The sequence below is a fragment of the Marasmius oreades genome, chromosome 2, assembly GCF_018924745.1.
Source record: "Marasmius oreades isolate 03SP1 chromosome 2, whole genome shotgun sequence".
Taxonomy (NCBI): Eukaryota; Fungi; Basidiomycota; class Agaricomycetes; order Agaricales; family Marasmiaceae; genus Marasmius; species Marasmius oreades.
In genome coordinates this window covers 2,382,716-2,403,861 of record NC_057324.1, presented here as the reverse complement: position 1 = coordinate 2,403,861, position 21,146 = coordinate 2,382,716, and the positions used below count along the sequence as shown (strand labels likewise).

Below are 21,146 nucleotides of genomic sequence, written 5' to 3'. Positions count from 1 at the left end.
CTAAAATTAACGTTGACAACTTTCCAACAAGGAGTCGAATACCTCTCCCTCGATATCCCGCCTGGATAGATTAGAATAATACTCGTTCTTTCCCTGACCGCCACTGGATGCCTTCGCAACTTCATGATCACTTAGATCTTCTTGTCGGAGGATCCTTAGAAGCAACTGGAGGCGATGGATCTGTCATCGATGAATGGAATAGGTGCGCAGCGGAGCTTGCTATTCAATTGATATCTTCATTCGCTTCTCAGATTGCAAAAGACCGATGGTGTTCATAAGCACTTCACGAATATCACTTTTTTTCTCATCTGCGAATATCAGGTTTCGGTGCCACCGAAGAACAAATTACGATACACGATATTCCATGGACTTCAGTGACTGACTTGTACGAAATCGAATCCTTGAGCCTCTTTCTTTCCCAGATACTTCTTTTGTATGTGACGCGACTCTGGATACTGTTTACTCGAGTAACACTCCGGACACTTAGACGGCCTGACTCCAATTCTTTGCTGCATTCCTTGCAGTCGACACTGTCGTCAGGTCGCTCTGATGATGAGGTTTCAGCAGAGTTAGCTGATATGTTCGGTTTTGAGAATATTGAGACCGTTATGCAAATTTTGGACTGCCGGTTTGAGCTGCTGAAGGAGGTGGGTTGCTAGGATTAGAACTCTTTATGACCGTTGACTAACATTCATGAAGGTAGATCGATATACGAATGCTTCAGGTGGTGAAGGTGCGTTCATTAATTTTACTGTGCCGATTCTGTCCAAATCTTTCGTTCAGAGATGAGTACTGTCAGCCTTGACCCGCTGGCTGCCCGTCAGCGTATGGAGCGACAATTCAGAGAAAACGCCTCAAAGCCCTTGATTTCAAGAATGGTTGTGAGTGTCATGCACTTTATGTCAATGCAATATCTCATCAGGCTACTTATGGGCCAGGGACCCGAACCTGAAGTTCTGCCACATATATATACCTCATCCACCATGTCCCAGAACAATCTTTTATCACAATATGGTCGTAAATACATGCTACCAATAGGAACTACACGGGAACACCATGAGGTGAGATCCTACCCTCTTGCGTCAACTATCAATGTTGGAAGTTCCACAGCAATATGAAGAAGTTGTGGTTCCACCAGCCAAACCCGTTCCTCCTCGGTCCAAAGAACGACTTGTACCGGTATCTGAATTGGATCCTCTGGCGCGGGGATGTTTTCCTGTGGGTTTAATCCATGTACGCAGTGCATCTCATTAACAATCAGGACAGGGATATTCAAGTCTCAACCGCATTCAGTCGATCATTTATCCAACAGCGTATGCTTCGAACGAGAATATGCTAGTGTGTGGTATGTACTACCGAGGAATACTTCTATTCATTCCATCTCATTCAGCTTTCAATAGCGCCTACGGGTGCAGTAAGTCCTTTTTTTCTTTTATGTGTGTTCCTGACTAACTGTTGTAAATGTAAAGGGTAAAACTGATGTAGCAATGCTAACTATTTTGCGGGTGCTTGATCAACATCGCTCCTCCACTACGCCTACAAATATCGGAAACACCATCAATCGTGACTCATTCAAAATAATATATGTGTATGTTCTCTTCTCAGAAATTGAGTCATCTTGATTGTTAAAGCTTCGTTTACAGCGCTCCCATGAAAGCGCTGGCCTCCGAAATAGTACAAAAGTTTGCAAAGCGGCTGAGATGGCTGTCAATCACAGTCCGAGAGTTAACTGGTACGGTTCGGAATGTCCATCATTCGGTTAATATTCAACCCGAACTCAGGTGATATGCAAATGACCAAAGCACAAATTGCTGAGACTCAAATAATTGTAACTACACCCGAGAAATGGGACGTCGTTACTAGAAAGCCGACTGGGGAGGGGGAAATTGCCTCTGTACGATGCCAATCTTTCCTGTGCCTTTTGCGGTTTCTCATCCCTCACAGTTGCTCAAATTATTGATAATAGACGAAGTTCATCTGTTAAACGAAGAACGTGGTGCTGTGATAGAAACCATTGTAGCAAGGACACTGCGTCAAGTTAAGCCTCTTGATTTCATACAGAAACAGTAATTCATTGCGTTAACAGGCGGAAACCACTCAGTCTGTGATCCGAATCGTCGGACTAAGCGCCACCCTCCCCAATTTCATAGACGTGTCTGACTTCCTCAGGTCAAAGCTCCTATGGTACATCCTTCTGCTTCGACTAATCATTCCTTTCGATCTTCAGCGTATCTCGACAAAAGGGTCTTTTCTATTTTGATTCCTCTTTTAGACCCATACCACTCGAACAGCATTTCCTCGGAATCAAGGGAAAGTCAGGAAGCCCACAATCAAAAAAGAGTTTGGATCGCGTCACCTTTGAGAAAGTAAAAGACCTCGTGGAGCAAGGCCACCAGGTAATGGTTTTCGTTCATGCCAGGAAGGAAACGGTCAAAACTGCGATGGCCCTAAAAGAGACCGCCGAACTCGAAGACGCTGGCGAATTCTTTCGCTGCGAAGATCATCTAGAATGGCGGTCCTCTCGGCAACAGATTGGGCAATCCAGAAACAAGGAAATGAAGCAGCTTTTCGATTATGGTTTCGGTATACACCATGCAGGAATGCTTCGCTCTGACCGAAACTTGATGGAACACATGTTCCGTTCTAAAGTGCTCAAGGTAGGGCTGTTCAAAACTACTTACAAGAGTTTCGCTAAACATCAACAGGTCCTCTGTTGTACCGCCACTCTTGCCTGGGGTGTCAACTTACCTGCTCACGCTGGTCCGTGTACCATCATTACAGCGTCTATTGGTCGTTCATTTTCCGTGCAGTGATCATTAAGGGAACGCAAGTTTACGATAGCTCCAAGGGGTCGTTCGTGGATCTTTCCGTGCTTGATGTCTTGCAAGTTTTCGGTCGTGCTGGGCGTCCCGGACTTGAGACTAGTGGAGAAGGTTATATCTGCACAACTGAAGACAAACTCGATCACTATCTGGAAGCTGTGACTTCGCAGGTATGTCGCTTCCATGATTATGACAGTATTTATTCGGACTCAACCTACTGACCGGTCAGAATCCCATTGAATCTCAGTAAGTTTGATTGCTCGAGACCTGTTCACTCTGACTGACTGCGTTCAAGATTCAAAGGTGGAATGATTGACGCTTTGAACGCGGAGATCTCATTGGGAACAGTGAGCAGCGCCAACGACGCAGTCCAGTGGTTAGGTTATACGTACCTTTTTGTTCGGATGCGCAAGAACCCGTTCGTATATGGTGACCATTGAAGTGTTCTTTCTTTTGCACGTTGATTAACGAAGATTCATAGGGATCGCAAGAGACGAGCTGGAAGGTGACCCTCAGCTGGGTCATAAACGGAATGAGCTCGTGACTTTAGCCGCTCAAAAGCTAGCCGATGCACAAATGATCGTATACAATCGCCAGACGGGTACCTTCGCTACTCGAGACCTAGGCAGAATTGCGGCACGATATTATATCCGTCACCAGTCCATTGAGACTTTCAACCGAGAGTTCAAACCCAGGATGTCTGAAGCTGATGTGTTGGCCATGTTGAGCATGAGTACCGAGGTGTGTCACTCGTCCGATCTCCTCGAGTACTCGAGCTTGATTTTCCAAGTTTGACCAAATCCAAACGAGGGAATCCGAACTGAAGGAACTTTCAACCTTGATGGAAGATATACCGTGCCAAGTCAAGGTCGCTGTCTTTTGTTTATCTAGTTGCAACCTGTCTGATGAAGCTGTTAGGGAGTCATTACTAGTACTCAGGTTCGCGAAACGATATCTGGACCCGACAAAGTGGGTATTGTTTAACGCCTGCTGAAGATCGAATTTTCTTAACCATGGAGGGTAGGGCACGGGGACCTACACGGAAAAGATTGAGATCTCCAGCCAAGCGAAAGTCAACATTCTTCTACAGAGTTTCATCTCCAGGAAGCCGATAGATGACTTTGCACTTGTATCTGATACCGCCTACGTCGCTCAAAATGCTGGTCGTATCGTTCGCGCCCTCCTCGAAATAGCCATCAGTAGAAAGTGGGCCTCTGTTTCTTTAGTCCTCATGGGTCTGAGCAAAGCCGTGGAAAAACGCCTTTGGCCATACGACCAGCCCATGTTACAGTTCGATCTCAAACCTGAGGTTTTCTATGGTCTGGAACAATGGGCCGACGAGTGGACCCCTTCACAGCTCGCCAACATGAATGCAGAAGAGCTTGGAAAACTTATTCACTTGAACGTGCACCACGGACAAGCACTCTTCAATGCCGCAAAGCAAGTGCCGTGGGTGATGATGACATACGATCTCCGTCCGCTTGGGCATGACATTCTCAAGATTGCTATCCATGTCACAAAGGATTTCAGTTGGAGTAACAAGGTTCATGGATCGGCGGAACCATTTTGGCTCTGGGTTGAGGACCACGATGGCCTCAATATCCTGCAGTTCACACATACTTTGCTCAAGCCTACCATGGATATCCTGCACTTTGACTTCGTTATCTCCATCATTCATCACGACCCGCCCCCTTCTGTCACCATAAGATTCGTGTCTGACCGATGGGTTGGCGCTGAGCAGGAGCTTGTCATACCACTGGACGCCCTTGAGATGCCCCAAAAGCCAAGTAGCCACACCCCTTTGTTAGACTTACCGCTTCTTCCGCTTTCGACTGTGAGGGATCCTGTAGTGGACGCTATTTTCGCCAATCGCATCCATAACTTCAATCCCCTACAAACTCAGGTAATGTGGAGTTTGATCAACACCAACTCACACGCTCTGTTGTGTGCCCCACCTGGCTGTGGGAAGTCTACCGTGGCGTTGATTTTAGTCTGGTTGGTCTCGCCATACTTGCAAGGCCTAGTTTTTGACATGACCTCACACAGGACACAAGTTCTGAAGTCACCTACTTCCTGGGTTTTGGTCGTGACTCCTCACGGAAACGCAGCAGCCGAAGTTTTGTCGAATCTCAAGGTGGCGACGAATATCGTAGACGATGTAACCATTATGACACCGGATTCTCGGAGTATCCTTCGTCAACCAAACGGAAAAACAATCATGATTGCAACTTCGCGCGATTTATTTGAGGCAATTATTTCGAGGGATCCGAAAGTGGCATTGACCGGACTCGATTTGGTCGTTTGTGAAAATATGGAGAACCTAGAAGCCAAGTACGAGCTCGGAGTATCGCTGCTTCGCCACGCTACACAATTTTGTCCCACACGATTCGTAGGATTCTCGAATTCTCTTCACGATGCTGCGGACTTAGGGGCGTGGTTGGATGTAGACGAATTCGCTTTCCACAGCTTCCGTCCTAGTGATCGCAACTACCCTCTCATCACCTCTGCACTGACATTTTCAATCCCGCATTCCGCATCTCTATTCAAGGCGATGGCAAAACCAATTCACAATGCCATTTGTGGTGTACTGTTGGGGAATTCTGCGATCGTTTTGGTGCCATCTCGTGGACAGTGCAAACTTACTGCACTAGATCTTCTTACGCAGTCTGCGTTAGAGAATCAGACCGATCGAGGTTATCGCGTATCGGAGATGTTGGATAAGGATTTGGGATTTTTACTGGATAGGTTAACTGACAGGTCTCTGGTAGATTTCATATCCAAAGGTGTCGGGATCTACCATAGTGGAATACCAAGAGGAGATCGTGGATTAATACTCCGACTTTATGTCGAAGGGGTGATCCGTGTCCTGCTGGTCTCACGAGAAGCTTGTTGGTCTTTACCCGTGCGGGCTGGTATCGTTGTCGTAGCAGGGACACAGTACATGAAACCGACAAGTGAAGGACAACATTTGCAAGACTACGAGCTGCCTGAACTTGTACGGATGCAAAGTCTAGCTGTTCGACATTCGGGGACAGGCCATTTCCACCTCCTATGCCAGGCGGAGGCTAAGGAGACATATCTTCGTTTCTTGAATGAAGGGTTACCTCTTGAATCGAACTTGTTGGATTCGGAAGAGCTAAGACTGTGGTACAAGAAACACAGGGAATTTTCCGAGGAACAAAATGTAGTGGATGGATTGTCATTCACTTTTTTGGCGAGAAGGATGGTAAATAATCCTGTATATTATGATTGTCCTTGTTCTTCGTTAGAGGAAAGCCTTTCATGGGTTGCGGATAACCTGAAAGAATAGATTTGTTTGCTGGTCACTGTGGGTGACGGTGAGCGTACCGGACCGAAATGGGCGCTTTGTTACCATATGATGGTTTTTGCTACTCAAGAGGGCGGGTTTATCGCTCATCAGCGTACCACATGCCCCGTTCCGCATCGTCCTTTCTCACTCACATCATCATTTTTAGACTTCTCTACTACGCTCCTTCCTTCTACCCGACTCTCATCTCCTCTAATGTGTTATCCAGAGGGCTCAGTTCAACATGCTGTTAATGCCTGTCCCATGTGCAAGGTCTTTCCTCATCCTGCCAGGTTCTTCTCTATTCTCTTCTCTCATCTTCTTGAATGTCGTACTCACCTTGTCTCTATCGTCTAGATGCCCTCATTTGAGAGAAGTCTGTCGGAATCGTTCTTTACATCCTCGAGCCGATTACCTCTTTCTTACCAATGCGGAAGGTACCGCTCTCTACCACTCTTTCTGCGCGCCACACTTTACTCATTGACCTCGACAGTGGAGACATTCAACGGTTGTGGGTTCTGCAAGGTGTGTATGTTGTCGGATTTGCTCACATGCCGTGTACTGATGGTTTGACGTGTGGCCTACTCAGTGGGCCCGCAGTGATCCGCCTGCGAAAGCCTCTGGAATGAATAATCCAGGTTGGCCAGGTTGCTGTCGCCCTCCTGCATCAAATGAATATCGCATGATACCAGCTGCGGACTGGCGATCGGTCAGCATAGTCCACAGCGTTTCCCTTCCTCCAGAAATCAAGTCAGCCTTGGATATTCTTTCACCGCCCACCCCCAGAGTCCCGTTCACTACATCGTCATCCTCACTGTCTCTTAGGAACCCCTTCTCCAAATCCGCAATGCCACCACTGGATCGAAGGAGTAGTGGTAGTCCACCATCAAAGTCCATCGCGGCTTCCAAGTCCTCAGCCGCCGTTTCCACGTCGCCTAAGACTCGTTCTGGCGGCAGTCCGAAGCAATCTGCAGCTTCACTGTCAGGAAGCATGTCAAGGGCTACAGGCTCAGTTGCATCGACGTCTCTTGATCAATCCAGTCGACGTACTGGTGGCACAGATGCGTCTGAGAAATCCGGTTCACGTTCTGCTCATTCTTCACCCAATCGTAAACAACTCGATCTGGACAACCAGGTCAGCCCCCGGCGTAATTCCGGCGGGCGAACATCGACCTCAATCACTACTTCTCCAACGTCTACAGCAGGAAAAACTGTGGGAGAACGCTCTTCGGCATCCGATAGACGCCGTGCCACGATCTCCGCAACTAATCCTCCCAACTCCTCACCTTCCATTCGCAATACGACAACGACCGCTTCTTTCACTTCACCGAGATCTTCTCAGAAGGACGCGGGTAACATGTCCAGCGGTTCCAGCAACAACGGAAGTGATGACCGTTCATCTGATTCGATGTCGGATAATACAATCACTTCTGATGGAGGTTTTACTGATTACTTGTCGGATGAATCCGAAGCAGAGCTTCAGAGACAAGCAGAGGCTAAAGCGGCGTTACTGGCACAAAATCAGGCCGAAGAATTGGAATTCAAAGCCGCTCGGCAACGGCTTGCTCACGTTGACCTGAACCCCCCAAAGTCTTGGAACCCCACCAATATCACGAACAACACTAACGTACCACGACTGGCGCAAACAGGAAAAGTTTGAAGGAGGTTACGATAACGATGAGCGGGCTTCCCGGAGGAACCTGGATACCGCGTTTGGTTCTCTGCAATACTTTACGGACTTGTATATGGGTAGTTACTATGTATGAATGCTCGCTGCTACTGTATACGTTTCCTTATCATTTGTATAATACCACTCACAAAACGAGGCGACTTGAAACACGTGCAGAATACTTTGGAATCCTGGCTTCGTCATGAACTCTCACCTCAGGTCGTACTTTGCTCTATGACCCATGAATTGAGTCTGCCATGAATTTAGCTCGACATTCTATCACTGCTACAAGCCCAATACACATATACGATGCTCGTTTCGACGCAGACTGTCAGATATTCACCACTTGCACCCCTGCAGGCTTCGCAGTTTATCGAGCATGGCCGATGACTCTTCTTCGGAAACGTGGTACGAATATCTCTGCATAATGTGCATCTACTTCTGATTTCATGTATCAGAGCTTTCAGGAGGTACGCTCGCCGCCGCCGTTCCTATGCATACATCGTCTCTTCTATTCCTCGTCGGTGGCGGACGAAGCCCTCTGTTCCCTCCGAATAAGGTCATTTTTTGGGACGACGCCATCGGTAGCGAAATAGCAGAACTCGAATTCAGGGAAAGGGTTAGAGGAATTGCCTGTCGACGCGGTTGGCTTGCTGTTGCTCTGAAGAGAAGGGTCGTTGTATTTGAGGTTAATGAACAGGTCACACGATTCGCAGAATGGGATACCTGTGACAATCCTCGAGGTGCGAGGTTCTATCTCTGGTCTGCAGTGAAATATCCACACAGCCGTACTCGATCTTTCAGGACTAGTCAGTGTTGCCACGGGTCCGTATTCTACACTCCTTGCAATACCGGGACGACAAATGGGCCATGTACAGCTTATACATCTACCTCCTTGCTCTCCTCCGAAAGCAAGAGGCCCACCGCCCTCTGGTCCTCCGTCGAAGCCTCCTCCACCTCCCAGCAAACACCCAGTTTCCATAATCATTGCCCATAACACTGCTCTCACTACAGTTTCATTACCGCCATCTGGCCGCTTACTTGCCACTACATCATCTAGAGGAACCCTTGTACGAATCTGGGACACCCTCACTGGCCATCGAGTGCACGAATTCAGGAGGGGAACCGATAAAGCCATCATTTATGGGGTAGCTTTTAGACCAGACGAGGCCGAGCTTTGTGTTTGGAGCGATAAGGGAACGGTGCATGTCTTCACTCTCGTTGGATCGAATACTTCGTGAGTTATAACCAGATCCTATTCCTCTACTTATTTGGCGTCGTCTAGAAATCGACAGTCCTCGATCTCACAGCTTGCACCCTATCTACCCATTCCGAAGTATTTTGAATCAGAATGGTCGTACGCACAGTATCGGATACCGACGCAGTCTTCACATATCTCCCTCACCTCAACGACCCGCTCACCCACTGAGGACATTCCAGACGAAGAACGATGCGTTGTTGGTTGGGTAAGGATACCAGTTGACAATACGCCGGACGCAGCCATGGAATACCAACTTGTTGCCCTCACATACGTTGGAGGCTGGTATCGATTGGCACTCCCGAACGCTGCATCCAGCTCTACCTCGAATGAAGGTGGAAAACCAGCGAAAGCCCCGTTAACCCAACACATGTCAAGCAGATCGTCGGCCGCAGCGAGCAGTAAGCAGCCAAGGTCGAGCAAAGGAAAAGAGAAAGACAGAGAGAAAGATAACAAGGCTAATCAATGTACGCTACAGGAATACCGTCGATTTGGGCGATGGGATGGGTGGGGTTGAAGTTGGGATGATCTTCTCTGAACTTTTGGATTAACAGCATGTTATGAATATTACCCTCATTCTTGTTAGTTACCCTCTCAGCGCATCAGTTGTCATAGTGTATCATCCTTGTGAGTAACATGTGTATAATTTCGACGCATTGCCCCGTTCTTGAGCGCTTGAAATACTTGAAATCTCATGTTCACGCGAGACGCTCAAGCGCTCATTCTTCCCTCCAACCGCATCTTTCGACGCGTCGCTTGCAATGGAGAATCCTCATGCAGAGCGTCAAGCAGTCCTTCTGGAGCGTATAGTGAAAAACACGGTTCGTTGTTATGATGTTGCTTTCGACAGTACTCGGGCTGAGTCAGTACAGGAGAAGTGCACAGAGGCTATACTTGAACTCAATCATTGCATGGAGGTTATTACGTTCTAGTCGATTTTCTTCAACCGGATGTTGATAAAACGGGACCTAGGAAATCCTCCGAGCGAACGCCTATGTGAAAACTGCCGCCGACCTCTCAGTTAAATATCGCAAGAATGTACAGTACAATCTCGAAGCGACGAAGGGATTGAACGATTGAACATGACAGAATTTGTACATATACCTACCTTATCATGAAGGGGTCGACGTAAACTTTCGTGAGAAATTGTGTTCTGTATCTCAACCACCACCATCGACGTAATGGTCCTATCGATAGGCGTCCCGTGTGGCCGAAGCTCCTCTCTATGTGGTTATTGTTCTCCACCTGGGGAGAGAAGTATTAAACGTTCATCTCGACACATCGCTGGACTAGACGCCTTACAACTGTCTTGTGATGTGCGAAGTATTTCCTAACTTTGTCCTGAACTAGATCTGAAAGGGTGATCCATGAAAGGTCTACCAAGCTATGATCGATAGAGGCTGGCGTCGGTCTGGTGTGCTGATCCCCGGATGAAGGGAGGAATTTGTAGCGATTGACATGATTGAACAGGCACTTGGTGTTACAAACCTAATTTGAAAGCTTCCTGTTGTCCTCAATATCCCATCAGGCGAGTCGTCATACATCATGCTTTCCCGTTCTAGTTCTGATGAAATAACCCAGGCTGGATGCATCGAGTTTCAAGCCTTCGCGAAGCCAAAGAAAGCTCATCAATCGGTTTGAACCATCTATTTCCTGGGATCACCGTTCTGCTTGTGAATGACGTTGTTACCCTCATAGATGGAATCGATTCGTTGAACATGGGAAAAACACCGACAAGTGAGTCGGATTGACGCTTGCAATGCCATTTCCTTATCGGCACTGAACAGACCAGCGAAAAATAAAGGGAAAGGCAGCACGATTTTTGATTTCGTTGATGCCATACACGGTTCTGAGGGTGTTATGGATGGATGGGAGCATCGGTTTGAGGTGATTTCCACTATCACTCTTCTGTGCGTTCTTTGTTCAATTTAGATGATAGATCACCTTGGAAGAATCGTCGTACACCATTGAAAAATACACCCTCTTCGAGAAATATCAGAAGAAAATACACCATGATGACAGTACCATCCCTGGATTCAAGCGTTTTTTGGTCGACTCTCCGTTACTTGTGATTGTCTTCATCGGAAATTGGACTGTGGGTAATAACTAAACAGCGTAACTGACAGCCAGACCCTATCCCGTATTTCGCCAATCCGGCAAAACATCTCCCTACTCATTACGGATCATATCATCAACTTTACCGACTTGATGGTAAACTGATTGCAATGGCAGTACTCGACATTCTGCCACATTGCATCTCGAGTGTGTATTTTATGTACGACGACGATTGGGAAGGGTTTTCTTTGGGAAAGGTCGGTAATATGTTTGGTCTGTTAACGGTCGTTCTATACTGAACGAGTCCTATGTTGATCAAAGTTAAGTGCCATTCGAGAGATCTCTTTGGCCAGGGAATTGTTTGGGGCTGGAGCACCTGGTTTGAAGTTTTTATATCTCGGTTAGTAGGATCGGGTATAACTGCACTCCGTCATCCTGATCAATCTATTTAAACAGGATACTACATTCATACATGCCAAAAGATGCGATATAAAGGGGATTACCAGCCCTCATTTTTATGTGATCCAGTGAGTTCCAATAGTAGTTGGCCAGTTCTATCGACCAATTACATTACTTTTGAAGGAATCGCATACCTGGTATCCTTTCGAAGAATGTGCAACATTATTGGATGCGAACGGTTATGCCTGTTTCTCGAATCCAGAAAACTCTGGACCAAGTCCGCGAGACGCTGAAATTGGTGACCCTCCTTTGCCAAACATCGCGCTTTGACAATGACCTTGTAGAAGAAGAATTCGATCGCCATATCCCGTTCAAGCTGGACCACGATCTTTGGAAACAGCTTTTGGTTGTCGACCGTATTTCAGGATCGCGATTGTTTGCCAAAACCCTGGATGTAAGGTTTGCTCAACCTTCTGGGACTAAAAGGAAGGGCCTGATCAGTCTACAAAAGGAAACATCACTATCGGAAGAGGAAGAAGAGGAGCTTTCTTGTTGCGTTGAAGGCTTAGGAACGTCCTTGGCGAGGAGAATCATATTTCGTTTATGAACGTATTTCCGTACCGAGTGTAGAGCCATGTATATATGTTTTTTCCGGCGGCCGGTACCTGATGGACAGTGCTCAGTGACGCGGTCGCAGCAAAACTGAACCTTGTAACTTAACACCTTGGCCGGCACCCATGGACAACTCCCCTACTTCTCTCTTTGACTCTTATGAGCAGGACTTCAAACAATTTATCATTCAAATACGGGAGAAGTTAGAAGCAGACCATGATAATGATACTGGTAAGTTATAAGCCATCCTTCACTCAACGAACCGTTGGGGCTCATGCTCCAGCAGAACAACGCAAAGCCGCCTTGCGACGGGTCGAAATGAACTTGGAAGAAGCGGATGAAATGGTAAACTTTCTCCAAGACTACTATAGGGAACTTATTGATTTTGACTTGTAGGTATCGCAAATGGACATCGAAATCCAAGGCATACCACAGTCACTTCGCTCACAATACCAAACCAGACTACGGGAGGCCAAACAGGAATTATCAAGATACAAGGCCATGTCGAAAGATCTCAATTCCAAACTCTCTCGTTCTTCCTTACTTTCTTCGTCTTCGCGTCCAGGGTCCTTCCCTACTTCGGATGACCCTTATGGCGGTGGTCCAACGAGCGACCGTACACGACTGTTGGCTGGAACGGCTTTACTTGAAGACGGTACCAAACGATTACAGGAATCTCAACGGACGGCGCTCGAAACGGAAGAACAAGGAGCTGATATCTTGATGAACCTTAGGATGCAGAGAGAACAGATTGAGAACTCGCGGAATACGGTGAGTATTTGTTACAGCTTCTCTTTTAATGTTACTCCTCTGATGATGTTTTTGCCTCCAAGCTGGAGATCGCAAATTCCTCTGTCAACCGAGCGTCAAATACCTTGAAAGGAATGATTAGACGGTGTGTCACCTCAATCCCTACCTGTCGCAATCGAGGGACCCCATTCTGATTAACAGAATATGGTGATCAGAATGTATCAACAACGAGTCGTTACTGGAGCTATAATCGCCATCCTTGTCCTTCTCATCGTCATTGTAGTTTGGGGAAAGCTAAGTTGAACTCCTCCCATTACAGTACCTTATTGTGTATCCCTGATTTACCCGTCTCGTGAGGTTAGACGTCTAATACTCTTTATATTTATCATACACATAAAAGAAATCGCAAGAAAGAACGACGACAGAATCTGCAGAGAGATAGTGGGAAAAAGTCACATGGCATATCCGCCATTACCGTTACCTCCGTGACTTCCATCATAACCTCTACTACGATAGTCAGAGACGGATTGTTGATCACCCCCGTAACCGTGGTACCCGCCACCATAACGGTCTGGTTGTGAATATGCGGAAGGATCAGAGGCATAACCGCCGCTCGGCTGATGATAATGATTATGGTGGTAGCCATCATCGTAAGTGACTTGCGAAGGTTGAGGGGAAGGGCCTCGTCTCATATCTTGAGTGGAAGTTCCAAGCCCTTGATAAACGTCACGAGGATCGTAGTTTGCATTGGGTCCTCCTCGCGACGGCGTTGTTCCGGGTTGATCTATCTGCGAGAACGGAGCGCCAGAACTCGCAAGGTGAGCGGAACTTTCGTTATCGTTTTCGTAAGGATAGTTGTATAATGAATCTTCATGACCGAACGATGGTTGAGAGGGGTTGAAATGTGCACTCGAACCTGGGGGTTGGTGAGCGGAGTATGGGTTGTAGGCAGGCATGGGTGGGGGATAGGCACCACCCCTATCCATGTTGTTGAAGTAAAACTGGTCTTGGGTATAGGTACTAGGGGGGGGACCTCTAGTGTGCATGGAGGAAGCGTCATCGAAATCGTCGTCGACAGAGAGGTTTGGAAGGGTAGGTTGAGGTAGTGGTTTGCCAACGAGTTCACCCTTCTTGTTCTTCAGATGAGAATAATCACCCATCGCTTCCTTCTGTGCCAACTTGGCAGCGTCGGCGAGACGTTGTTTCTGCCGACGTTTGATGACAGCGCTGATACGCTGAAAAAATGTTAGTGCCGAGAAGAAAATGACATATATACATCGGTTTACCTTGTCAACCTTGTGACAACAGTATTCCTACAGTGACCAATAACACATCAGCCGAATGTTCCCGTCAAAGGGGTCGGGGATGGTACGAACCTTCAAATTTCCTCGAATGTGCATGAGTAAAGGAACGTAGCAAACTCCGGCGACGATAAGAAGGAGTAGGGAGCCGGCGAATATTGTGACAGTGAAGAAGGTAGACGCAGTGAGGGCAGAAGTTGTAAAGTTGTCGTTGTCCTCGAAATATTTGGAGACATCGTACCAGGGACGCAAGTCGCCATTATTGTCCTTGTCGCCCTTGTGAGCGAGGAAAACAGCATAGAGTGTGAGGGCATTGATGGTCTGGCGAGGGCCATCCGCTAAGAGGACACGCTTCCAGCCTGAGGGAATGGCAATGTGAGTGACGTTGATGGGACAGCGAGCGCTGCACAGCTTACTCTTGAAGACGAAGAAGACGAAGAAAGCGAAATCGTCACTGGTCTTTGTGGAGTTGCTTATGTGGTCAAAGAAGCAAAAGTGATTGTAGGAACCTGAGAACGGGTTGACGAGAATGAAGTGGTCGGGAGAGTAATGGTGGCTCACGGAGAGAGTAATAATTGTTGGCGAGGACATTGGTAAAGGCGTATGATATATCCCTACTATTGATGATTCTTTTGGCCTTCCAGGACTCGTATCCAAGCTGGAAAGAAAAGGTCAAGGACAGAAAGACAACGAGGAAGTGGGATGACCGACCAAGAGGAATGAAAAGATGATACAGCCTACGAAAAGCCATTTTCCTATTTCGAACGGGATAGCGACGCATTCTGGACCAGACTCTTTTTTGGCACAACGATCGAAGATTTCATTTGACCAAGAGTTGGAAGAAATCATGGTTACGGCGGTGAAGATATCGGACATGTAGACGAGGAATGACTTGAGGACAACGAGGTAGAGGAAGAGATACCTGGGGGCAGTTAGGAGGGACGGACATCAAATGACAAGGACGCACTTGAGACGCATGAAGAAGCCATTGTCTGTGAATTCAGAGGTATCGACAAAGTCGAACTGGGGGCAGGAGGTGAACAATGGGACATGCTGGATGTTACAAGGACATACCTTGTGGTCTGGAACGACTTCTCGCTTCCATTTGGGGCCGCTACAGCACATAACGAGAGACTGAAAGGATTGAAAGTACGAGCCAGCGTTGAAAGTGAGTGAGTGAGTAGTGTGACAGACAACCAGCTAATTGTGACAAACGACAGCTCTCCTCCTTCGGCATTTCCCGAACTCACAACAATGACTACCGTTCAGAAAATAAAGGAAATCGAAGATGAAATGGTAAATAAGCTGGACATTTGCCCCGATTATTATTAATCAATTTTCAGGCCAAAAGTATACTACACTCTCCCCCTACCGATTCCCCATCCTTACCTCGTTTCTTCAGCTCAAAAGAACAAGGCCACGAGCTACCATCTCGGCCAGTTAAAAGCCAAGCTCGCCAAACTACGACGCGAACTCATCTCTCCCTCTGGAGGAGGGGGTGGTGGTGGTGGTGGTATCGGTTTCGACGTCGCAAGGCAAAACTATTCATTCGACTGCCCTTCAGTCATTCATTCAACATATATACAGGACTGGCATAGCTTCCGTTGGCTTTGTTGGCTTCCCTTCAGTTGGAAAAGTCTGTTCCGCCATCCATCGCTCTATTCAGCTCATCACTCAATCAAGCCCTAGTCAACCCTTATGTCCAAACTTACTGGAACACATTCAGAAGTCTCCGCCATAGATTTCACTACCCTCACCACCGTTCCTGGCACCGTAAAGGTTCATGGTGCTCCCATACAAATTCTCGATCTCCGTATGTTCTGTCGCCCTTCTACTGTTCTTCATCCCATGTGATCCATACTATACAGCTGGGATTATCGAGGGTGCTAACGATGGGAGAGGAAGAGGTCGACAAGGTCCGTGTCTGTCTATTTCCTGCCGTTTTTCTTTGCTGACCCTCAACCCAGTCATCGCCGGTGCGCATACCGAATCATCGCCTCACCATAACCATTAACCCACTGATCAGTGGCTCGCACATGCAATCTCATATTCATTGTCCTTGATGTTCTCAAACCACTGGGCGACAAGACGTTAATCGAGAACGAACTCGAAGGTTTCGGCATTAGGCTCAACAAGAAACCACCAGCAATCATCGTCCGGAAGAAAGAAAAAGGTGGTATTGCCATCACCAACACTGTTCCGCTTACAAATATCGACCACGATGAAATCAAGGCTGTCCTCAGCGAGTACAGGATAAATAATGCCGATGTCGCCATTCGGGAGCCCAACGCTACCGCGGACGATTTGGTCGATGTAGTAGAAGGCAACAGGGTCTATATGCCGGCGTTATATGTAGGCTGTCTCATTTTCTTCACTTGTCTGCAGTATGCGCTGACCGTTATACCGAAGGTTTTGAATAAAGTATATTTCTCTCTTTCTAGTTTGAGAAGGCTGTCAATCTTAAATTTGCTAGATTGACGCAATCTCGATAGAAGAGCTCGACCTACTGTTAGTGTACCCCTTCACGTCGATTCCCCCGAACCTCAACACCACTGCCCAGGTACAAGATTCCCATGTCAGTACCCATATCATCCAAAGAATGGCTAAACATCGACGAACTCATCGACGTAATGTGGAAAACACTCGATCTTGTCCGCGTATACACAAAACCCCGTGGTCTACCGCCGGATTACTCTGCCCCAGTCGTACTCAGGCGCGGGAAATGCTCGGTTGAAGACTTTTGTAATTCGATACACAAGGAGATTACAAAGCAGATGAAATAGTGCGTTGGTTTACTTCTCTTTCTCCTTACACCGTTCATTCAAATGCAGCGCTGTCGTCTGGGGTTCGAGTGCAAAACACTCGAGAGGACAGAAAGTGGGATTAGACCATGTCTTGGAAGATGAAGATGGTAGGTCTCTCTTTCCTCGTAGTACATTTCCATTTAACCCGTCTCTCAGTGGTACACATCTCAAAGAAGTAGTCGAATGGGGAATAATTGTATCTCTAACTTTAAAAAAAAGCATTAAAACATTAACGGATATGAGTGGAGTATATACAATAACACTTTAGAAAGTATCAGGAAGTGAGGTTATACAGGGATGAGTCAAATTCAAAGCAGAGATATTAGAAATCTTCGTCGAGAACACTACCATGAGCGTGTCAGAAAGTTCTCTGTAGTTGATTGACCACCACCCATGTACAAACCGGTCACAATGCTGTGTTTTCGAGGGAAGCATTGCGACCGGTTTGCAAACGGGCTGCATATGAAGACTCACAGTCTTCTAACTTTGTTTTGAGGTGTGGAATTCTTCGAATGATTGACATTTGCCTTTACATAGTCCGAAACTCGTTTCTCAAAAAAGTTAGTTTTCCCTTGAAGTGAAATCATATCCATGAAATCGAAAGGGTTGGAAGCATTGTAAACCTTCTCATTTCCGAGTGATACGAGTAGACGGTCGGCTACAAACTTGATGTACTGGCACATTAGAGGGGCATTCATTCCTATGAGTCCCACGGGTAACGCGTCTTGAAGAATGTGAATATATTTGTCGACAATCGAGAAGAGTTTTACACACCGGATAAGAACTCTTGTTCTATCGATACCGCTTCCTCAATGATCTTGTGGACCACATTGGGGTGAGGACGGCGTTTTAGATATGAGAAAAGAAGGGTAGCGAACTCTGTGTGCAAGCCTTCGTCACGACTGATGAGTTCGTTCGAGTAAGCCAACCCGGGCATGAGTCCACGTTTCTTGATCCAATATATGGCAGCAAAAGACCCCGAAAAGAAAACACCTTCCACTGCTGCAAAAGCAACTAATCTCTCGGCAAAAGAGACTCTTTTGTCCGATATCCACCTCAGAGCCCAGTCTGCCTTCCGCTTGATGCATGGTATCGTATCTATTGCGTCGAACAGAAACTGTCGTTCGGTAACGTCCTTGATGTACGTGTCGAGGAGGAGAGAATATACTTCAGAGTGTATGTTTTCCATCATGATTTGAAACCCATAGAAGCACCGTGCTTCCGCTACTTGGACTTCATTCGAAAACCGCTCGACGAGGTTCTCGTTGATTATTCCATCAGAAGCTGCGAAAAAGGCAAGTACCCTCGAGATGAAAAAGCGCTCGTTGTCGTTGAGACGATAGTTCCAGTCCATCAAATCATGCGAAAGGTCGATTTCTTCTGCCGTCCAGAATGAGGCCTCTGCCCTCTTGTACATTTGCCATATCTGATCCAAGATTAAAGGAGTGAAATGTCAACGAAGAGCTTTTGCATTGGTGAGTTGGCCAAAGTGAGAATACCTCCTGATATTGTATAGGGAATAGAACAAAGCGACGCTTGCTCTCTTTTAGTAACGGTTCTTCTTCTATGTATTTTGAAAGATGTGTGAACCGAATGAAAGCAGTTTTATACGCACACGCACCTTCGGGTAGGTCGACCTGGCCAACAAAAGACCTTTCAGGTTGGTAGAGATCCATCGACATTGATGATGATACACTACTCCTGGTAGTAGAACTGTCGCGATTAGATAGGGGATTCGCCTGTGCTAAACACGCCCCTCAGACCTGCTAACCGATAGGACCTGAGTATGCAAGAAAACAACTAAACGACCGACCGAGGGTGCAGTTGCAACGAAAAATTCGGATCCGCGGGTCGGGTCACTTCTGACGGCAATACTGACTCACCATGATCCAATCAACAATCTTATCTCGTGCTACACGTGAATGGGCAAGCAACTGCAATGAGCGCGATCACATGCTCATGAACGTTTACAACACCAAATATGAACAAGCTACGGCCAGGTCATAAAAGATGCGGCACTCTGGTTTGCGTTTCTTCACCCTTGACCATCAACGCCTCCCTTCTTCTCTGCTCAGCGACGCCTAAACTCTAACCAATGTCTCCCACCGTTGCACCTCGCTTTCCCTCTCCTGGCCCCACTCCCTCTAAGAAGGTTGGTGCATATCGCGTCGCGACGCGTACTTCCGTCTTATATTTCGACTCGTTATTTATCGTCCTTCTGCTTTAGGCGGCTGCAGCTCTTCAAGCTTTCTCACTAGAGACTCCAACCAAGAAGTCCACCAAAAAAGACGTGCCTCTCATCGATGACAAGCGTCGTTCGACCTCTCCACTCACCGGCGAAGATTCGGACGTGGAGGAGGAGGTAGAGGTTGATGACCTTGACGAATTGAGAAAACGGTTTGTAGGTGATGTTGAGCTCCCCGAGAGTGCGTACATCTTTATACGACCCTGCTCTCGTGTCTGACACATACCACGTAGGTGAGGAACCTCTTCTGCAAGAAACTAAGCGTCGCTTTGTCCTTTTCCCGATCCAGTACCCTGAGGTATGCGACGCGTTCTCTCTACTCGCTCTCCTTATTCAAACAAATCCTCTAGATATGGCAAATGTATAAGAAGGCTGAAGCGTCGTTTTGGACTGCCGAAGAGATGGACCTCTCCAAAGATTTACACGACTGGAACAACCGCATGAATGACAACGAGCGTCACTTTATTTCCCACGTTCTTGCATTCTTTGCTGCCTCTGACGGCATTGTCAACGAAAATCTCGTGGAGCGTTTTTCCAACGAAGTTCAGGTTGCTGAAGCTCGATGCTTCTATGGATTCCAGATAATGATGGAAAATATTCACTCGGAAACATACTCTCTCCTCATTGATACCTATATCAAAGATCCTCGTCAACGCGAATTCCTCTTTGACGCGGTGGAAACTATTCCGTGCGTGAAACGCAAGGCCGATTGGGCCCTCACTTGGATCTCGGACAAACGTTCTACCTTCGGAGAGCGTCTTATCGCCTTCGCCGCCGTTGAAGGTATCTTCTTCTCTGGTTCCTTTGCTGCTGTTTTCTGGATGAAGAAACGCGGCCTTATGCCTGGCTTGGCATTCTCAAATGAGCTCGTCAGTCGAGATGAAGGCATGCACACCGACTTCGCTTGTCTTCTCTTCAGTCACCTCAAGCGTCGGCCACATCCTGATACGGTTAGGCGTGTCATTACCGAGGCTGTCGAGATTGAGCAAGAGTTCCTGACCGGTAAGGTTTTCTTCGTCTCTTGGCGAAGAAGGACGGCTAACCGGAGTAACAGATGCTCTTCCCGTTAGCCTCATTGGAATGAACTCAAAACTCATGTGCCAGTACATCGAATTTGTGGCTGATCGCCTGCTCGTTGCCCTCGGGAATGACAAGATCTACAACAGTACCAACCCATTCGACTTTATGGACATGATCTCGCTGCAAGGCAAAACAAACTTCTTTGAGAAACGTGTATCTGATTATTCGAAGGCTGGTATCAATCACGGCGTTACAGAGTCGACGGCACAACCGACATCGAAAGCATTGTGAGTTGTTTATTCGGTGTGAAGCGAATACCGTGCTAAATCATCACCAGTGTCCTCGACGAAGATTTCTAGATATATTAACTCTACACATCGTCTAGGAGGTTAGGGGGGGTACAATTTCTTTTCTTTCAAAATGCATTCCTATATCGCAATCGCTTCACGTTATCGTTGTGTAAGTATGTCTATCTGTCTTCCTGTATGTGTATATGTAAATTTAATTAAACGACTATTTATTACGGATTTTCTCCCATTTTTGAGAGCTGCTGAGCCGAGGCGGCTCGGATTCTAAGAAGTTCCCCTCTACATATGACACGGCAGACGGAATGACGGTCTGAGTTAGTCTAACGCCTCATATCCGTGACATGCCATAAACACTGCACATGAATATTTTTTTGAATTGCTTTGCCTTCGGATGCGGTCGTAAGCAATAGCAGTTGCGGGAAGGACAAGCGTTTGGATATACATAGTCTTCGGTTGGAGGCATCCCATGCATATGGCTCGTGGGCAGACAGAATTGAGGGGAAACGATCATCGGATTCGTTCGACAACAAGCTACAGGAATCCATTTCGATGGATTTCAGGTGTTTTTTGGGAATCATGCGAGGACGAAAGGTGCC

General features: G+C 47.0%; 12 protein-coding genes across 13 annotated transcripts; 10 read left to right on the top strand and 2 right to left on the bottom strand.

The window, feature by feature from the left end:
* Window positions 1-5: 5 nt before the first annotated feature.
* On the top strand, window positions 6-6,170 carry E1B28_004476 (uncharacterized protein). Of its 2 annotated transcripts, XM_043148958.1 has the most exons (25): window positions 6-202; window positions 252-268; window positions 322-433; window positions 488-647; window positions 700-733; window positions 784-881; window positions 939-1,061; window positions 1,111-1,218; window positions 1,267-1,345; window positions 1,401-1,414; window positions 1,470-1,588; window positions 1,644-1,732; window positions 1,782-1,894; window positions 1,945-2,037; window positions 2,087-2,169; window positions 2,228-2,657; window positions 2,706-2,760; window positions 2,811-2,992; window positions 3,052-3,068; window positions 3,118-3,251; window positions 3,304-3,563; window positions 3,613-3,690; window positions 3,741-3,791; window positions 3,847-4,817; window positions 4,869-6,170. In XM_043148958.1, the coding sequence occupies exons 1-25, from the start codon at window positions 108-110 to the stop codon at window positions 6,130-6,132; spliced, it is 4,779 nt and encodes a 1,592-aa protein (XP_043013560.1). In that variant the 5' UTR covers window positions 6-107; the 3' UTR covers window positions 6,133-6,170. The 2 variants fall into 2 exon arrangements, with proteins under 2 accessions (XP_043013560.1, XP_043013561.1); XM_043148959.1 differs by having other exon boundaries at window positions 252-647.
* Window positions 6,171-6,345: 175 nt separating this feature from the next.
* On the top strand, window positions 6,346-7,789 carry E1B28_004475 (uncharacterized protein; the record flags this gene model as incomplete). Its single annotated transcript, XM_043148957.1, has 4 exons — window positions 6,346-6,422; window positions 6,487-6,566; window positions 6,623-6,654; window positions 6,719-7,789. 4 exons carry the CDS (start codon window positions 6,346-6,348, stop codon window positions 7,787-7,789), a joined length of 1,260 nt encoding a protein of 419 aa, XP_043013559.1.
* A 266-nt stretch (window positions 7,790-8,055) lies between these two features.
* On the top strand, window positions 8,056-9,573 carry E1B28_004474 (uncharacterized protein; the record flags this gene model as incomplete). The annotated part of the gene is made up of 4 exons (XM_043148956.1): window positions 8,056-8,206; window positions 8,257-8,541; window positions 8,603-9,035; window positions 9,084-9,573. The coding sequence occupies 4 exons, from the start codon at window positions 8,056-8,058 to the stop codon at window positions 9,571-9,573; spliced, it is 1,359 nt and encodes a 452-aa protein (XP_043013558.1).
* A 244-nt stretch (window positions 9,574-9,817) lies between these two features.
* E1B28_004473 (uncharacterized protein) lies at window positions 9,818-10,136 on the top strand (the record flags this gene model as incomplete). The annotated part of the gene is made up of 3 exons (XM_043148955.1): window positions 9,818-9,877; window positions 9,929-9,973; window positions 10,029-10,136. The coding sequence occupies 3 exons, from the start codon at window positions 9,818-9,820 to the stop codon at window positions 10,134-10,136; spliced, it is 213 nt and encodes a 70-aa protein (XP_043013557.1).
* A 101-nt stretch (window positions 10,137-10,237) lies between these two features.
* Window positions 10,238-12,117, top strand: E1B28_004472 (uncharacterized protein; the record flags this gene model as incomplete). The annotated part of the gene is made up of 13 exons (XM_043148954.1): window positions 10,238-10,372; window positions 10,431-10,470; window positions 10,527-10,584; window positions 10,638-10,691; window positions 10,755-10,793; window positions 10,844-10,943; window positions 10,996-11,124; window positions 11,183-11,368; window positions 11,433-11,511; window positions 11,568-11,638; window positions 11,694-11,808; window positions 11,858-11,964; window positions 12,022-12,117. 13 exons carry the CDS (start codon window positions 10,238-10,240, stop codon window positions 12,115-12,117), a joined length of 1,209 nt encoding a protein of 402 aa, XP_043013556.1.
* A 130-nt stretch (window positions 12,118-12,247) lies between these two features.
* On the top strand, window positions 12,248-13,175 carry E1B28_004471 (uncharacterized protein; the record flags this gene model as incomplete). The annotated part of the gene is made up of 5 exons (XM_043148953.1): window positions 12,248-12,353; window positions 12,409-12,467; window positions 12,519-12,893; window positions 12,956-13,017; window positions 13,088-13,175. The coding sequence occupies 5 exons, from the start codon at window positions 12,248-12,250 to the stop codon at window positions 13,173-13,175; spliced, it is 690 nt and encodes a 229-aa protein (XP_043013555.1).
* Window positions 13,176-13,224: 49 nt separating this feature from the next.
* Window positions 13,225-15,355, bottom strand: E1B28_004470 (uncharacterized protein). The gene is made up of 8 exons (XM_043148952.1): window positions 15,248-15,355; window positions 15,141-15,196; window positions 14,885-15,095; window positions 14,735-14,831; window positions 14,590-14,682; window positions 14,249-14,532; window positions 14,159-14,185; window positions 13,225-14,107 (listed from the first exon to the last, which is right to left on the bottom strand). Exons 1-8 carry the CDS (start codon window positions 15,296-15,298, stop codon window positions 13,325-13,327), a joined length of 1,602 nt encoding a protein of 533 aa, XP_043013554.1. The 5' UTR covers window positions 15,299-15,355; the 3' UTR covers window positions 13,225-13,324.
* A 72-nt stretch (window positions 15,356-15,427) lies between these two features.
* Window positions 15,428-15,862, top strand: E1B28_004469 (uncharacterized protein; the record flags this gene model as incomplete). Its single annotated transcript, XM_043148951.1, has 3 exons — window positions 15,428-15,469; window positions 15,517-15,523; window positions 15,576-15,862. 3 exons carry the CDS (start codon window positions 15,428-15,430, stop codon window positions 15,860-15,862), a joined length of 336 nt encoding a protein of 111 aa, XP_043013553.1.
* A 9-nt stretch (window positions 15,863-15,871) lies between these two features.
* E1B28_004468 (uncharacterized protein) lies at window positions 15,872-16,187 on the top strand (the record flags this gene model as incomplete). The annotated part of the gene is made up of 3 exons (XM_043148950.1): window positions 15,872-15,986; window positions 16,042-16,089; window positions 16,141-16,187. 3 exons carry the CDS (start codon window positions 15,872-15,874, stop codon window positions 16,185-16,187), a joined length of 210 nt encoding a protein of 69 aa, XP_043013552.1.
* A 559-nt stretch (window positions 16,188-16,746) lies between these two features.
* On the top strand, window positions 16,747-17,156 carry E1B28_004467 (uncharacterized protein; the record flags this gene model as incomplete). Its single annotated transcript, XM_043148949.1, has 3 exons — window positions 16,747-16,955; window positions 17,005-17,084; window positions 17,134-17,156. 3 exons carry the CDS (start codon window positions 16,747-16,749, stop codon window positions 17,154-17,156), a joined length of 312 nt encoding a protein of 103 aa, XP_043013551.1.
* A 102-nt stretch (window positions 17,157-17,258) lies between these two features.
* Window positions 17,259-18,817, bottom strand: RNR2_2 (Ribonucleotide-diphosphate reductase (RNR), small subunit). The gene is made up of 5 exons (XM_043148948.1): window positions 18,599-18,817; window positions 18,477-18,541; window positions 17,752-18,403; window positions 17,452-17,701; window positions 17,259-17,321 (listed from the first exon to the last, which is right to left on the bottom strand). The coding sequence occupies exons 1-5, from the start codon at window positions 18,657-18,659 to the stop codon at window positions 17,300-17,302; spliced, it is 1,050 nt and encodes a 349-aa protein (XP_043013550.1). The 5' UTR covers window positions 18,660-18,817; the 3' UTR covers window positions 17,259-17,299.
* Window positions 18,818-18,963: 146 nt separating this feature from the next.
* On the top strand, window positions 18,964-20,778 carry RNR2_1 (Ribonucleotide-diphosphate reductase (RNR), small subunit). The gene is made up of 6 exons (XM_043148947.1): window positions 18,964-19,129; window positions 19,205-19,403; window positions 19,456-19,520; window positions 19,573-20,224; window positions 20,277-20,529; window positions 20,580-20,778. The coding sequence occupies exons 1-6, from the start codon at window positions 19,073-19,075 to the stop codon at window positions 20,599-20,601; spliced, it is 1,248 nt and encodes a 415-aa protein (XP_043013549.1). The 5' UTR covers window positions 18,964-19,072; the 3' UTR covers window positions 20,602-20,778.
* The last annotated feature ends 368 nt before the right edge of the window (window positions 20,779-21,146 follow it).

Bases quoted from the DNA above. Each gene is read 5' to 3' on its own strand.
- E1B28_004470 (XM_043148952.1), bottom strand. From the start codon at position 15,298: ATGTGCTGTAGCGGCCCCAAATGGAAGCGAGAAGTCGTTCCAGACCAC. The intron at 15,096-15,140 runs GTGCGTCCTTGT...AACTGCCCCCAG, and splicing joins GGCTTCTTCATGCGTCTCAA to GTATCTCTTCCTCTACCTCG. The intron at 14,186-14,248 runs GTTCGTACCATC...TGGTCACTGTAG, and splicing joins ACATTCGAGGAAATTTGAAG to GAATACTGTTGTCACAAGGT.
- E1B28_004476 (XM_043148958.1), top strand. From the start codon at position 108: ATGCCTTCGCAACTTCATGATCACTTAGATCTTCTTGTCGGAGGATCC. The intron at 3,252-3,303 runs GTGACCATTGAA...GAAGATTCATAG, and splicing joins CAAGAACCCGTTCGTATATG to GGATCGCAAGAGACGAGCTG. The intron at 4,818-4,868 runs GTTGGTCTCGCC...GACCTCACACAG, and splicing joins GTGGCGTTGATTTTAGTCTG to GACACAAGTTCTGAAGTCAC.
- RNR2_2 (XM_043148948.1), bottom strand. From the start codon at position 18,659: ATGTCGATGGATCTCTACCAACCTGAAAGGTCTTTTGTTGGCCAGGTC. The intron at 18,542-18,598 runs GTGCGTGTGCGT...CAAAATACATAG, and splicing joins CCAGGTCGACCTACCCGAAG to AAGAAGAACCGTTACTAAAA. The intron at 17,322-17,451 runs GTGAGTCTTCAT...CGCTCATGGTAG, and splicing joins CAAAACAAAGTTAGAAGACT to TGTTCTCGACGAAGATTTCT.
- RNR2_1 (XM_043148947.1), top strand. From the start codon at position 19,073: ATGTCTCCCACCGTTGCACCTCGCTTTCCCTCTCCTGGCCCCACTCCC. The intron at 19,521-19,572 runs GTATGCGACGCG...CAAATCCTCTAG, and splicing joins TCCCGATCCAGTACCCTGAG to ATATGGCAAATGTATAAGAA. The intron at 20,530-20,579 runs GTGAGTTGTTTA...AATCATCACCAG, and splicing joins CAACCGACATCGAAAGCATT to TGTCCTCGACGAAGATTTCT.